Source organism: Entelurus aequoreus, linkage group LG14 (assembly GCF_033978785.1).
Source record: "Entelurus aequoreus isolate RoL-2023_Sb linkage group LG14, RoL_Eaeq_v1.1, whole genome shotgun sequence".
Lineage (NCBI taxonomy): Eukaryota > Metazoa > Chordata > Actinopteri > Syngnathiformes > Syngnathidae > Entelurus > Entelurus aequoreus.
In genome coordinates this window covers 53,914,111-53,931,610 of record NC_084744.1, presented here as the reverse complement: position 1 = coordinate 53,931,610, position 17,500 = coordinate 53,914,111, and the positions used below count along the sequence as shown (strand labels likewise).

The window sequence follows — 17,500 nt, the reverse complement described above, 5'->3', positions numbered from 1 at the left end:
TTTACATACACTTGTAAAGAACATAATGTCATGGCTATATGTATATATACTGTAGACCAGGGGTCACCAACCTTTTTGAAACCAAGAGCTACTTCTTGGGTATTGATTAATGCGAAGGGCTACCAGTTTGATACACACTTAAATAAATTGCCAGAAATAGCCAATTTGCTCAATTTACCTTTAACTCTATGTTATTATTAATAATTAATGATATTTACACTTAATTGAACAGTTTAAAAGATGAGAAAACATGAAAAAAATGACAATTAAATTTTGAAACATAGTTTAACTATCTTCAATTTCGACTCTTTAAAATTCAAAATTCAACCGAAAAAAAGAAGAGAAAAACTAGCTAATTCGAATCTTTTTGAAAAAAATTTAAAAAAGAATTTATGGAACATCATTAGTAATTTTTCCTGATTAAGATTAATTTTAGAATTTTGATGACATGTTTTAAATAGGTTGAAATCCAATCTACACTTTGTTAGAATATATAACAAATTGGACCAAGCTATATTTCTAACAAAGACAAATCATTATTTCTTCTAGATTTTCCACAACAAAATTTTTAAAAGAAATTCAAAAGACTTTGAAATAAGATTTAAATTTGATTTTACAGATTTTCTAGATTTGCCAGAATAATTTTTTTGAATTTTAATCATAATAAGTTTGAAGAAATATTTCACAAATATTCTTCGTCGAAAAAACAGAAGCTAAAATGAAGAATTAAATTAAAATGTATTTATTATTCTTTACAATAAAAAAAATAAATTTACTTGAACATTGATTTAAATTGTCAGGAAAGAAGAGGAAGGAATTTAAAAGGTAAAAAGGTATATGTGTTTAAAAATCCTAAAATCATTTTTAAGGTTGTATTTTTTCTCTAAAATTGTCTTTCTGAAAGTTATAAGAAGCAAAGTAAAAAAAATTATGAATTTATTTAAACAAGTGAAGACCAAGTCTTTAAAATATTTTCTTGGATTTTTAAATTGTATTTGAGTTTTGTCTCTCTTAGAATTAAAAATGTCGAGCAATGCGAGACCAGCTTGCTAGTAAATAAATACAATTTAAAAAATAGAGGCAGCTCACTGGTAAGTGCTGCTATTTGAGCTATTTTTAGAACAGGCCAGCAGGCTACTCATCTGGTCCTTACGGGCGACCTGGTGCCCGCGGGCACCGCGTTGGTGACCCCTGATCTATACCGTATTTTTCGGAGTATAAGTCGCTCCGGAGTGTAGGTCACACCGGCCGAAAATGCATAATAAAGAAGGAACAAAACATATATAAGTCGCACTGGAGTATAAGTCGCATTTTCTGGGGAAATGTATTTGATAAAAGCCAACACCAAGAATAGACATTTGAAAGGCAATTTCAAATAAATAAAGAATAGTGAACAACAGGCTGAATAAGTGTACGTTATATGAGGCATAAATAACCAACTGAGAACGTGCCTGGTATGTTAACGTAACATATTATGGTAAGAGTCATTCAAATAACTATAACATATAGAACATGCTATACGTTTACCAAACAATCTGTCACTCCTAATCGCTAAATCCCATGAAATCTTATACGTCTAGTCTCTTACGTGAATGAGATAAATAATATTATTTGATATTTTACGCTAATGTGTTAATAATTTCACACATAAGTCGCTCCTGAGTATAAGTCGCACCCCGGGCCAAACTATGAAAAAAAACTGCGACTTATAGTCCGACAAATACGGTGTATATATATATACAGTTACTTCATAAGTTACTTTGTTAGCCCAATGCGGGCCCCCACGTCAAAAAGTTTGGACACCCCTGATGTAGAACAAGGACTGTTCTAATTCACCCCAAAGGGCTCTTTGCTTGAGGCCACACCAAACTCACTGTGATCCGGTCATGCCGGAAGAGGAAAAACAGACATCCTCCAAACCGTCCCCAGAAAGTCGGAAGTTTGAACCACACATGTATTAAATTCTCATTCTTTGTGTGTTTTCATTTGCTCACGTTTGTCTCGTCCTGGTAGCAAAGTGGGCCGAGCTGCACTGAGGTCCAAACCGAGAACATCCGGAGGATCCATGGGATTCCCAAGATACAAACTGAAAGAGAGGACGGGTATCAAACATAGGATAACCTAATCTACTCTGCTGCATTGAGCTACTGCCATCTACTGGTCACAGTGTGTATTAGCACTGCATTTACTACTAAGTCTGTAGAAAGACATCTGTTTATCTTTAATTGATCTCATTCAATCTACCGGTTACCCAAGTGAAAATCAAGCAATCAGCAGTATTTACTCATCAATCCGGTCTGGGAAGCCCCAGCAGCGATGCGGGTTGACGTCGCCATGGCCCGTGTGGATGAAGCTGTTCTTGAGCGGCCGGCTGATGTCATGGGCCGACAGACCCGCGACTGACGTCACCACGTTTCTGGGGAACTGTCCCACCTTCAGGGTACGTTTGTTTTGACCACGCCACCAGTAGTTCTCAGCTCTGAAATATGTACGGGAAACTGAAAGTGAAACTCAACTCACCATACAATTTTGTGACTTTGTTCATGGACGTCGCACAATAAAGGTTAGTCATAATGATGGTGTAAGCAACGTACAATGACGGATAATAAATACACATGTTTCTAGTAAAACTCACAAAGATACATTATTTCAGGTATTATTAGATAAATTGCATGTTTGGTTTCGGAGTTATGTTTGAATACATTTCGTATTGCTTTTTTTGCACTATCTCAGGATTCTAAGAACTTTACTGTCATATTGAGTAAAAAACACATTTTTGTATTTGCAAACCTTACAACAGCATATGTTTCTAGTAAAACTCCCAAAGATACATGAATACAGGCATTATTAGACATATTGCATGTGTTTGCAATCCTTACAAAAGCACATGTTCCGAGTAAAATTCACAAATATACATTAATACCGGCATTATTAGATATATTGCATGTTTGGTTTTGGAGTTAAAAACTGACTTATTTAGTATGAAAGTAATACTGTCATATTGAGTAAAAAAACTAATTTTTGTGTTTGCAAACCTTGCAAAAGCACATGTTTCTAGTAAAAGATACATTAATACAGGCATTATTAGACATATTGCATGTTTGGTTTTGGAGTTATGTTTGAATAACTGTCATATTTAGTAGTTATACTGTCAAAATTAGTTTAAAAAAAACACATTTTTGTGTTTACAATCCTTACAAAAGCATATGTTTTGAGTAAAATTCACAAATATACATTAATACAGGCATTCTTAGACATTTTGCATGTTTGGTTTTGGAGTTATGTTTGAATAACTGCCATATCAGTGTGACAGTTATACTGTCATATTGAGTAAAAAACTCATTTCTGTATTTGCAAACCTTACAAAAGCACATGTTCCGGGTAAAATTCACAAATATACATTAATACAGGCATTATTAGACATATTGCATGTTTTGTTTTGGAGTTATGTTTGAATAACTGTCATATTTAGTATGATTATACTGTCATATTGAGTAAAACAAACTATTTTTTGTGTTTGCAAACCTTACGAAAGCACATGTTTCGGGTAAAATTCACAAATATACATTAATACCGGCATTATTAGACATTTTGCATGTTTGGTTTTGGATTTATGTTTGAATAACTGCCATATTAGTGTGACAGTTATACTGTCATATTGAGTAAAAAACTCATTTCTGTATTTGCAAACCTTACAAAAGCACATGTTTCGGGTAAAATTCACAAATATACATTAATACAGGCATTATTAGACATATTGCATGTTTTGTTTTGGAGTTATGTTTGAATAACTGTCATATTCAGTATGATTATACTGTCATATTGAGAAAAAATATTTGTTTGTGTTTGCAAACCTTACAAAAGCACATGTTCCGAGTAAAATTCACAAATATACATTAATACCGGCATTATTAGATATATTGCATGTTTGGTTTTGGAGTTAAAAGCTGACATATTTAGTATGAAAGTAATACTGTCATATTGAGTAAAAAAACTAATTTTTGTGTTTGCAAACCTTGCAAAAGCACATGTTTCTAGTAAAAGATACATTAATACAGGCATTATTAGACATTTTGCATGTTTGGTTTTGGAGTTATGTTTGAATAACTGTTATATTTAGTAGTTATACTGTCAAAATTAGTTTAAAAAAAACAAATTTTTGTGTTTACAATCCTTACAAAAGCATATGTTTTGAGTAAAATTCACAAATATACATTAATACAGGCATTCTTAGACATTTTGCATGTTTGGTTTTGGAGTTATGTTTGAATAACTGCCATATTAGTGTGACAGTTATACTGTCATATTGAGTAAAAAACTCATTTCTCTATTTGCAAACCTTACAAAAGCACATGTTTCGGGTAAAATTCACAAATATACATTAATACAGGCATTATTAGACATATTGCATGTTTTGTTTTGGAGTTATGTTTGAATAACTGTCATATTTAGTATGATTATACTGTCATATTGAGTAAAACAAACTATTTTTTGTGTTTGCAAACCTTACGAAAGCACATGTTTCGGGTAAAATTCACAAATATACATTAATACCGGCATTATTAGACATTTTGCATGTTTGGTTTTGGAGTTATGTTTGAATAACTGCCATATTAGTGTGACAGTTATACTGTCATATTGAGTAAAAAACTCATTTCTGTATTTGCAAACCTTACAAAAGCACATGTTTCGGGTAAAATTCACAAATATACATTAATACAGGCATTATTAGACATATTGCATGTTTTGTTTTGGAGTTATGTTTGAATAACTGTCATATTTAGTATGATTATACTGTCATATTGAGTAAAACAAACTATTTTTTGTGTTTGCAAACCTTACGAAAGCACATGTTTCGGGTAAAATTCACAAATATACATTAATACCGGCATTATTAGACATTTTGCATGTTTGGTTTTGGAGTTATGTTTGAATAACTGCCATATTAGTGTGACAGTTATACTGTCATATTGAGTAAAAAACTCATTTCTGTATTTGCAAACCTTACAAAAGCACATGTTTCGGGTAAAATTCACAAATATACATTAATACAGGCATTATTAGACATATTGCATGTTTTGTTTTGGAGTTATGTTTGAATAACTGTCATATTTAGTATGATTATACTGTCATATTGAGAAAAAAATTTTTTTTGTGTTTGCAAACCTTACAAAAGCACATGTTCCGAGTAAAATTCACAAATATACATTAATACCGGCATTATTAGATATATTGCATGTTTGGTTTTGGAGTTAAAAACTGACATATTTAGTATGAAAGTAATACTGTCATATTGAGTAAAAAAACAAATTTTTGTGTTTGCAAACCTTGCAAAAGCACATGTTTCTAGTAAAAGATACATTAATACAGGCATTATTAGACATTTTGCATGTTTTGTTTTGGAGTTGTTTGAATAACTGCCATATTTAGTATGACAGTTATACTGTCATATTGAGTAAAAAAAAACTATTTTTTTGTGTTTGCAAACCTTACAAAAGCACATGTTCCGAGTAAAATTCACAAATATACATTAATACCGGCATTATTAGACATTTTGCATGTTTGGTTTAGGAGTTACGTTTGAATAAACGTTTTATGGCTTTTTTTGCGTTATCTCAGGATTCTAAGAATATTACTGTCATATTGAGTAAAAAACACATTTTTGTATTTGCAAACCTTACAAAAGCACATGTTTCTAGTAAAATTCCCAAATATACATGAATACAGGCATTATTAGACATATTGCATTTTTGGTTTTTGAGTTATGTTTAAATAACTGTCATATTTAGTATGATTATACTGTCATATTGAGTAAAAAAACGAATTTCTGTGTTTGCAAACCTTACAAAAGCACATGTTTCTAGTAAAACACACAAAGATACATTAATACAGGCATTATTAGACATATTGTATGTTTTGTTTTGGAGTTATGTTTGAATAACTGTCATATTTAGTATGATTATACTGTCATATTGAGTAAAAAAAAACATTTTTTGTGTTTTCAAACCTTACGAAAGCACATGTTTTGGGTAAAAGTCACAAATATACATTAAAACAGGCATTATTAGACATATTGCATGTTTGGTTTTGGATTTATGTTTGAATAACTGTCATATTTATAGTCTGACAGTATAACTGTCATATTGAGTAAAAAAAACTATTTTTTTGTGTTTGCAAACCTTACAAAAGCACATGTTTCTAGTAAAAGATACATTAATACAGGCATTATTAGACATTTTGCATGTTTTGTTTTGGAGTTGTTTGAATAACTGCCATATTTAGTATGACAGTTATACTGTCATATTGAGTAAAAAAAAACTATTTTTTTGTGTTTGCAAACCTTACAAAAGCACATGTTCCGAGTAAAATTCACATATATACATTAATACCGGCATTATTAGACATTTTGCATGTTTGGTTTAGGAGTTACGTTTGAATAAACGTTTTATGGCTTTTTTTGCGTTATCTCAGGATTCTAAGAATATTACTGTCATTTTGAGTAAAAAACACATTTTTGTATTTGCAAACCTTACAAAAGCACATGTTTCTAGTAAAATTCCCAAATATACATTAATACAGGCATTATTAGACATATTGCATTTTTGGTTTTTGAGTTATGTTTAAATAACTGTCATATTTAGTATGATTATACTGTCATATTGAGTAAAAAAACAAATTTCTGTGTTTGCAAACCTTGCAAAAGCACATGTTTCTAGTAAAACACACAAAGATACATTAATACAGGCATTATTAGACATATTGTATGTTTTGTTTTGGAGTTATGTTTGAATATCTGTCATATTTAGTATGATTATACTGTCATATTGAGTTAAAAAAAACAACATTTTTTGTGTTTGCAAACCTTACGAAAGCACATGTTTTGGGTAAAAGTCACAAATATACATTAAAACAGGCATTATTAGACATATTGCATGTTTGGTTTTGGATTTATGTTTGAATAACTGTCATATTTATAGTCTGACAGTATAACTGTCATATTGAGTAAAACAACAAATTTTTGTGTTTGCAAACCTTGCAAAAGCACATGTTTCTAGTAAAAGATACATTAATACAGGCATTATTAGACATTTTGCATGTTTGGTTTTGGAGTTATGTTTGAATAACTGTCATATTTAGAATGACAGTTATATTGTCATACTAAATATATTCAATATAGTCATATTGAGTAAAAAAAATAATTTTTGTGTTTGCAAACCTTACAAAAGCACATGTTCCGAGTAAAATTCACAAATATACATTAATACCGGCATTATTAGATATATTGCATGTTTGGTTTTGGAGTTAAAAACTGACATATTTAGTATGAAAGTAATACTGTCATATTGAGTAAAAAAACTAATTTTTGTGTTTGCAAACCTTGCAAAAGCACATGTTTCTAGTAAAATTCACAAATATACATTAATACCGGCATTATTAGATATATTGCATGTTTGGTTTTGGAGTTAAAAACTGACATATTTAGTATGAAAGTAATACTGTCATATTGAGTAAAAAAACTAATTTTTGTGTTTGCAAACCTTGCAAAAGCACATGTTTCTAGTAAAAGATACATTAATACAGGCATTATTAGACATTTTGCATGTTTTGTTTTGGAGTTATGTTTGAATAACTGCCATATTTAGTATGACAGTTATACTGTCATATTGAGTAAAAAAAAACTATTTTTTTGTGTTTGCAAACCTTACAAAAGCACATGTTCCGAGTAAAATTCACAAATATACATTAATACCGGCATTATTAGACATTTTGCATGTTTGGTTTAGGAGTTACGTTTGAATAAACGTTTTATGGCTTTTTTTGCGTTATCTCAGGATTCTAAGAATATTACTGTCATATTGAGTAAAAAACACATTTTTGTATTTGCAAACCTTACAAAAGCACATGTTTCTAGTAAAATTCCCAAATATACATTAATACAGGCATTATTAGACATATTGCATTTTTGGTTTTTGAGTTATGTTTAAATAACTGTCATATTTAGTATGATTATACTGTCATATTGAGTAAAAAAACAAATTTCTGTGTTTGCAAACCTTGCAAAAGCACATGTTTCTAGTAAAACACACAAAGATACATTAATACAGGCATTATTAGACATATTGTATGTTTTGTTTTGGAGTTATGTTTGAATAACGGTCATATTTAGTATGATTATACTGTCATATTGAGTAAAAAAAAAACATTTTTTGTGTTTGCAAACCTTACGAAAGCACATGTTTTGGGTAAAAGTCACAAATATACATTAAAACAGGCATTATTAGACATATTGCATGTTTGGTTTTGGATTTATGTTTGAATAACTGTCATATTTATAGTCTGACAGTATAACTGTCATATTGAGTAAAACAACTGATTTTTGTGTTTGCAAACCTTGCAAAAGCACATGTTTCTAGTAAAAGATACATTAATACAGGCATTATTAGACATTTTGCATGTTTGGTTTTGGAGTTATGTTTGAATAACTGTCATATTTAGTATGACAGTTATATTGTCATACTAAATATATTCAATATAGTCATATTGAGTAAAAAAAATAATTTTTGTGTTTGCAAACCTTACAAAAGCACATGTTTCTAGTAAAACTCACAAAGAGACATTAATACAGGCATTATTAGACATATTGCATGTTTGGTTTTGGAGTTAAGTTACTGGAAAGTGCTCCCCCGGGTGATTCCCTCGTCCTACTGGGGGACTTCAACGCTCATGTTGGCAACGCCAGTGAAACCTGGAGAGGCGTGATTGGGAAGAATGGCCACCCGGTTCTGAACCCGAGTGGTGTTTTGTTATTGGACTTTTGTGCCCGTCACAGATTGTCCATAACGAACACCATGTTCAAACATAAGGGTGTCCATATGTGCACTTGGCACCAGGACACCCTAGGCCGCAGTTCCATGATCGACTTTGTAGTTGTGTCGTCGGATTTGCGGCCTCATGTTTTGGACACTCGGGTGACGAAACGGGCGGATCTTTCTACCGATCACCACCTGGTGGTGAGTTGGCTGCGATAGTGGGGGAGGATGCCGGACAGACCTGGCAGGCCCAAACGCATTGTGAGGGTTTGCTGGGAACGTCTGGTAGAGTCTCCTGTCGGAGAGAGTTTCAATTCCCACCTCCGGAAGAACTTTGAACATGTCACGAGGGAGGTGCTGGACATTGAGTCTGAATGGACCATGTTCCGCACCTCTATTGTCGAGGCGGCTGATTGGAGCTGTGGCCGCAAGGTAGTTGGTGCCTGTCGGGGCGGTAATCCTACAACCCATTGGTGGACACCGGCAGTGAGGGATGCCTATCGGGTTCTTTTGGCTCATAGGACTCCGGAGGCAGCAGACAGGTACCGACAGGCCAAGCAGTGTGCGGCTTTAGCGGTCGCGGAGGCAAAAACTCGGACATGGGAGGAGTTCGGGGAAGCCATGGAAAACGACTTCCGGACGGCTTCGAAGCGATTCTGGGCCACCATCCGCCGCCTCAGGAAGGGGAAGCAGTGCACTGTCAACACCGTGTACGGTGGGGATGGTGTTCTGCTGACCTCGACTGCGGATGTTGTGGATCGGTGGAGGGAATACTTCGAAGACCTCCTCAATCCCACCAACACGTCTTCCTATGAGGAAGCAGTGCCTGAGGAATCTGTGGTGGGCTCTCCTATTTCTGGGGCTGAGGTTGCTGAGGTAGTTAAAAAGCTCCTCGGATGAGATCCGCCCGGAGTTCCTTAAGGCTCTGGATGCGGCGGGGCTGTCTTGGTTGACAAGACTCTGCAGCATCGCGTGGACATCGGGGCCAGTACCTCTGGATTGGCAGACCGGGGTGGTAGTTCCTCTCTTTAAGAAGGGGAACTGGAGGGTGTGTTCCAACTATCGTGGGATCACACTCCTCAGCCTTCCCGGTAAGGTCTATTCAGGTGTACTGGAGAGGAGGCTACGCCGGATAGTCGAACCTCGGATTCAGGAGGAACAGTGTGGTTTTCGTCCTGGTCGTGGAACTGTGGACCCAACTAGTTTGCCCAACCAGTCTACATGTGCTTTGTGGACTTGGAGAAGGCATTCGACCGTGTCCCTCGGGAAGTCCTGTGGGGAGAGCTCAGAGAGTATGGGGTATCGGACTGTCTGATTGTGGCGGTCCGCTCCTTGTACGATCAGTGTCAGAGCTTGGTCCGCATTGCCGGCAGTAAGTCGGACACGTTTCCAGTGAGGGTTGGACTCCGCCAAGGCTGCCCTTTGTCACAGATTCTGTTCATAACTTTTATGGACAGAATTTCTAGGCGCAGTCAAGGTGTTGAGGGGATCTGGTTTGGTGGCTGCAGGATTAGGTCTCTGCTTTTTGCAGATGATGTGGTCCTGATGGCTTCTTCATCTGGCCAGGATCTTCATTCTCACTGGATTGGTTCGCAGCTGAGTGTGAAGCGACTGGGATGAGAATCAGCACCTCCAAGTACGAGTCCATGGTTCTCGCCCGGAAAAGAGTGGAGTGCCATCTCCGGGTTGCGGAGGAGACCCTGCCCCAAGTGGAGGAGTTCAAGTACCTCGGAGTCTTGTTCACGAGTGAGGGAAGAGTGGATTGTGTAATCGACAGGCGGATCGGTGCGGCGTCTTCCGTAATGCGGACGCTGTATCGATCCGTTGTGGTGAAGAAGGAGCTGAACCGGAAGGCAAAGCTCTCAATTTACCGGTCGATCTACGTTCCCATCCTCACCTATGGTCATGAGCTTTGGGTTATGACCGAAAGGACAAGATCACGGGTACACGCGGCCGAAATGAGTTTCCTTCGCCGGGTGGTGGGGCTCTCCCTTAGAGATAGGGTGAGAAGCTCTGCCATCCGGGGGGAGCTCAACGTAAAGCCGCTGCTCCTCCACATCGAGAGGAGCCAGATGAGGTGGTTCGGGCATCTGGTCAGGATGCCACCCGAACGCCTCCCTAGGGAGGTGTTTAGGGCACGTACGACCAGTAGGAGGCCACGGGGAAGACCCAGGACACGTTGGGTAGACTGGGAACGCCTCGGGATCCCTCGGGAAGAGCTGGACGAAGTGGCTGGGGAGAGGAAAGTCTGGGCTTCCCTGCTTAGGCTGCTGCCCCCGCGACCCGACCTCGGATAAGCGGAAGAAGATGGATGGATGGGTGGATGGATGGTTTTGGAGTTAAAAACTGCCATATTTAGTATGACAGTTATACTGTCATATTGAGTAAAAAAACAAATGTTTGTGTTTGCAAACCCATGCAGAGTAAAGTCTTCGCATGTATTAAACTCTCACCTGCCCTCAATGATTGTGATGACATCATCAAGCTGGATCAGTAGCTTGTCCTGATCGTCAAAGTTTTGCAGCGCACACATGTCTGTCGGCATGGTCTGCAACACACACATGACATCGTTACACGTGGAGGCTCGGGACTTAATTAAATGTTCGGGTAGTATTTTACTAAACAAAACCAAGTTTTTTTAGGTAATATATACATTCATCAGAGCTATATATATATATATATATTATATTATATATTATAAACATATCATATATTCAGAAACAATGCGTAAGTGTTATTAGCAAGGTCTTTCTGTCAATGTTGTAAATATTTAAGAGTTGTTTGAACAATGTCCACTAGATGTCACTGTAGGTCATTTTATGCTATTTTCCCCTGCATTGAAATGAAAAGTGCTCAATGTATTTATTCTAAACGAAACTAAAAAATAAAATCCCAGCACAGGAGCTGCCTCACCTCCAGCAGGAACTCTCGAAGGGCCACAAAGGAAGGTCTGTCATCTGGCTTCTGTGCCCAGCACTGCAACATGACATTGAACACATCCTGTGGACAGTCCTCGGGCTTCGGGAGGCGCTCACCTTCTTTATCGATCTTATGCAGGATCTGGAATACAAAAACAAAACCTAAACATTTTTAATTGTCTGACTTATGTGCATACACTATATTGCCAAAAGTATTTGGCCACCTGCCTTGACTCACATATGAACTTGAAGTGCCATCCCATTCCTAACCCATAGGGTTCAATATGATGTCGGTCTACCTTTTGCAGCTATTACAGCTTCAAGTCTTCTGGGAATGGCTGTCCACAAGGTTGCGGAGTGTATTTATAGGAATTTTCCACCATTATTCCAAAAGCGCATTGGTGAAGGACTGGCTCTCAGTCTCCGTTCTAATTCATCCAAAAGGTGTTCTATCGGGTTCAGGTCAGGACTCTGTGCAGGCCAGTCAAGACTCTTGTCATCCATGTCTTTATGGACCTTGCTTTGTGCGAAGAGGAAGGGGCTCGCTCCAAACTGTTCCCACAAGGTTGGGGAGCATGGAATTGTCCAAAATGTTTTGGTATCCTGGAGCATTCAAAGTTCCTGTGGAAGACTTGCTCTTCCGGGTTCTTCAGACCACCAATTACGGACATGACCGCCTCGTTCATCTTTCTGAACAATGATTTATTTTGCAATAAATGTTTTTTTGTGTTCGTTTTCAGTCATTTGTGTCTCGTTCGTGCTCGGGTTTTCTCTACGCCATCGACGACACCTCTCCTTCCCGGCTGCTGCTCTTTAACAGAGCGACCGGTGATTAGATAAGCCAGCCCGGGTGTGCCATCTACGCACCTGTCGCTAATCTCGAAACCGGTCCCGGCACACCCCGCTTCGCTGCAGGTCCGCAGGCCACCCCCCCCCCCCCCCCCCCAAAAGTTCCTTTCACTGGAACTAAGGGGCCGAGCCCAATTCCTGAAAGACAACCCCACACTATAATTCCTCCTCCACCAAATTTCACACTCGGCAACCTCCAAACCCAGACTGGTCCATCAGATTGCCAAAAGTGATTCATCACCCCAGAGAAGGCGTCTCCACTGCTCTAGAGTCCAGAGGTGACGAGCTTTACACCACTACATCCCACGCTTTGCATTGGACTTGGTGATGTATGGCTTAGATGCAGCTGCCCGGCCGTGGAAACCCATTACATGAAGCTCTCTGCGTACTGTACGTGGGCTAATTGGAAGGTCACATGAAGTTTGGAGCTCTGTAGCAACTGACTGTGCAGAAACTTCTCCGCTCCGGACAGGCTGACCTCCTCCAACCTCCGAGGACAAAGCTACTAACAATGGGAGACCGGGCTTTTCACTCCGCTCTCCCTGACCACCTGAGGGCACCACAGACTGTGGATGCTTTTAAAAAAGGCTTCTTTTTAAAAACCCTTTTTTTTTGTTTTAGATATATGCATACTAGTTCTAGCTATTTGGCTGTTCCAGTTTTTATTTTTATTCATTATTTATATTTTTATTTTTATTTTTTTAATACACTGTAGCACTTTGAGGTTGTTTACTCAATGTAAAGTGCTTTTTTACAAATAAAATCTATTATTATTATTATTAAACTTCTTTGCACTATGCGCTTCAGCATCCGCCGACCCTTCTCTGTCAGTTCACGTGGCCTACCACTTGGTGGCTGAGTTGCTGTTGTTCCCAAACTCTTCACTTTTCTTATAATAAAGTTGACTTTGGAATATTTAGGAGCGAGGAAATTTCACGACTGGATTTGTTGCACAGGTGGCATCCTATGACAGTTCCATGCTGGAAATCACTGAAAGCGGCCCATTCTTTCACAAATGTTTGTAGAAACAGTCTCCATGCCTAAGTGCTCGATTTTCTACACCTGTGGCCGGGCCAAGTGATTAGGACACCTGAATCTGATCATTTGCATGGGTGGCCAAATACTTTTGGCAATTTAGTGTATGAGTCTTACCTGGCTGCCGTTAAGGCCCACCCAGGGCTCTTGGCCATGTGTGAACATCTCCCAAAGAGTCACCCCAAACATCCAGGTGTCGGTGGCATGAGAGAACGTTCTGGTCTTCAGACTCTCCGGGGCGCACCTGCGTCGGCATAAAGACAGCAAATTAGTGCGCTTGCACACACAAAAAGATCCACTACTCAAGTGGTTCTCAAACTTTTTTCACCAAGGACCACCTTAGATAACACTTGTCTCTCCAAGTACCGCCATAATGGCGGACATTGACATACAGTAGCGTAGTATTCATTAAAGTGATTATTACATTTTAACAGAAGTGTAGATAGCACATGTTATAAGCAGATATTAACAGTAAATGAACAAGTAGATTAATAAGTCATTTTCTACCGCTTGTCCTTAATAATTATGACAAAATAATAGAATGATAAATGACACAATATGTTACTGCATATGTCAGCAGACTAAATTAGGAGCCTTTGTTTGTTTATTTACTAATAAAAGACAAGTTGTCTTGTATTTTCACTATTTTATTTAAGGACTAACTTGCAATAAGAAACATATGATTTTTTGTTCAAATAAAGCCAATAATGCCTTTTTTTGTGGTCCCCTTTATTTAGAAAAGTACCGAAAAGTATCGAAATAATTTTGGTACCGGTACTAAAATATTGGTATCGGGACAACACTAATCATTATTATCATGAGTGTGGGCTCCCATAAATAACCCTCCTGAAGGGGCCCCTTATCCCATCTTAATCCAACGTCGCTGCCACATACGCACACTTGTTTTGTTTACATGCACTAAAAACTAATTATTGCATGAATGTTTTAAAACACATGTAAAAACCTTCTTTAGGTTTTTTATTTAAAATATGGAATTAACAAATTCAGACTAGATATGTAGATCCATCCATCCATCCATTTTCTACCGCTTGTCCCTCTCGGGGTCGCAGGAGCGCTGGAGCCTATCCCAGCTGTATTCAGATAACAGCGCCCAAATAATGATGCTTTGTTTTTAAATAAAAAAATTGGGGGTTTTTTTCCTCCAGAAAATTGCCAACAAATTCAATATTAAGTGGCCAGAAAATACATTTAGATCAGGGGTCCTCAAACTTTTTGACTCAGGGGTTGCATTGGGTTAAAAAAATTGGGCCGGGGGCCTGGCTGTTATATATATATATATATATATATATATATATATATATATATATATATATATATATATATATATATATATATATATATATATATATATATATATATATATATATGTTGGTTTTTTTAATATATATATATATATATATATATATATATATATATTTTTTTTTTTTTTTTATAAACATATATATGCATATATATATATACATATATATATATATATATGTTTTTTTTTTTCGTATTTATTTTTTTTTTTTTAAAACTTGGAACTTCCCACGGATATATATATATATATATATATATATATATATATATATATATATATATATATATATATATATATATATATATATATATATATATATATGTGTGTTTTTTAATATATATATATACATATATATATATATATATATATATATATATATATATATATATATATACATATATATACATATATATATATATATATATACATATACATATATATATATATATATATATACATATATGTATATATATATATACATATACATATATATATATATATATATATATATATATATATATATATATATATATATATATATATATATATATATATATATATATATATATATATATATATATATATATATATATATATATATATATATATATATATATATATATATATATATATATATATATATATATATATATATATATATATATATATATATATATATATATATATATATATATATATATATATATATATATATATATATATATATATATATATATATATATCCGGCCCGTGGGAAGTTCCAAGTTTAAAAAAAAACTAATAAATACGGGGAAAAAAACATATATATATATATATATATATATGTTTTGTTTTTTTAAATATATATATATATATATATATATATATATATATATATATATATATATATATATATATATATATATATATTTTTTTTTAATATATTTTTTTATTTATTTTTTTTAAATTTATTTTTATTTTTTATTTTTTTTATTTGGGACTTCCCGCGGGCTGAATTTTGGATGCTAGCGGGCCGGATGCGGTAGTTTGGGGACCCCTGATTTAAATAATCATGGAACCAGTCATTACTCGCTTTAATATGATGATACATCCGTCAAGTTTTCTTTCACATCAGAGTGTAAAAATTAGCAGATACACATATAATTCGTAATAATTTGTATTATAGTTGAATTATTCTTAGTCCCTATAGTGAGTGTTAAGCCTCCTCCTGTCTTTAAAACCCAGTGACACCTCTGTTTTTAACATTAATAGAGGGTCCTTGAACACACTACAGTTATGGGCTATGAGCAGAAGGGAAACTAACACCTACCGTTCTTCTATGCTGCCACAAATAATTATATTTATTGTATTTTTACTTTTCTTTTTATGTTCAAAAACGTTGGTGCTGTGTGTTAATGAGCTTTGATGGTGTTACGACATCTGTGTTGAGTGAAGTGTTACATGCTAGGTTTACAGATATCCAGGTGGAACGAACCATTTTGCATTTTTGATGGAGGTGTAGGTGTAGGTAGTCTTAGACATTATTCATTTCATTCAAGCAACCGTATCATTAAACTTTCACAGCAAATTGTTTTATTTATTTAACATTTATGGCGTCTTTTATTATAATTTGCATGTATAAATGACTGGGGGAAAAAAACAATTTAACTTTAGAAAAGCCCAGGGCTTGGGGCCCCGGTACCACATCCCTACTTTCCTCTTTACTTCAACACCTCTGATTATCATCACAAAACGAGAGTGTATTTAATGAGCCTCACCATGCAAAGGGAACCTTCCGGTGCTCCTGCATGACGTAGTGCTCATGATTGTTCGGCAGCGCCCTCATCAGGCCGAAGTCACCAATCTTCACTCGGTGAGCTGATGCCAGCAGAATGTTCCTAAAAAGACAAGACACATGTTCCATCCCATATCTGTACATTAGAAACAACTGTGCAATAACAATGTTTTTGGTTGTCAATATTTTTTATTCATTTTTATATTAGGTTTTCAAACCAAAATATACCTCAAAACAAAACCTGACATAATAATAAAACATGTTGTTTTTTTCTTTCGATCAACACTGCTTTGTTTAAAAAAGGTCAATTTTTGAACAATTAAATGATGTGCTTTCAATTTAAACTTGAAAAAATGTTCATGTGACATTCTGACGGTAAAAAAATATTTTTTTCAAAATATTGGGGTCTATAGTTTAATTTAAATTATACAAATGAGTAAAAACCTGTGATTAATCATGATTAATCCAAATTAAAGCAATTAATTTGATTTTATTTTTTTTTATTACTGTTTGTCAGCACTAATTTATTTAAATGACCACACCCATTTTTTTTTTTTACAAGGCTTACAATTAACTCCCCCGTCATGATATTAAAAATGAACGTCAGTGGATAGCAATGCTTGGCGTCTTTTTAGAAATGTATTTTTAAAATGTTTTTTCCCAAAAATCACAAAATAATCATTTGATTAGAATAAAATAGAGCAACCCCGACTGTGACTCAATCCCAGCTTTACAGTATGTAGATAGAAATGTACAAAGCACGTGAGAAAACTTACAAAGACAATAGCCAACG

General features: G+C 35.3%; 1 protein-coding gene across 4 annotated transcripts in view; it reads right to left on the bottom strand.

The window, feature by feature from the left end:
* Nucleotides 1–17,500, bottom strand: part of tnk2b (tyrosine kinase, non-receptor, 2b) — a 166,924-nt gene that overhangs the window by 34,115 nt on the left and 115,309 nt on the right. For all 4 annotated transcript variants that reach the window (XM_062070215.1, XM_062070213.1, XM_062070216.1 and 1 more), the window contains 6 exons: nt 16,691–16,810; nt 13,730–13,856; nt 11,724–11,870; nt 11,264–11,358; nt 2,285–2,479; nt 1,995–2,086 (listed from right to left, as the gene is read on the bottom strand). In XM_062070215.1, the coding sequence (XP_061926199.1) occupies nt 1,995–2,086; nt 2,285–2,479; nt 11,264–11,358; nt 11,724–11,870; nt 13,730–13,856; nt 16,691–16,810 (776 nt within the window). The remainder of the gene's footprint in view (nt 1–1,994; nt 2,087–2,284; nt 2,480–11,263; nt 11,359–11,723; nt 11,871–13,729; nt 13,857–16,690; nt 16,811–17,500) is intronic.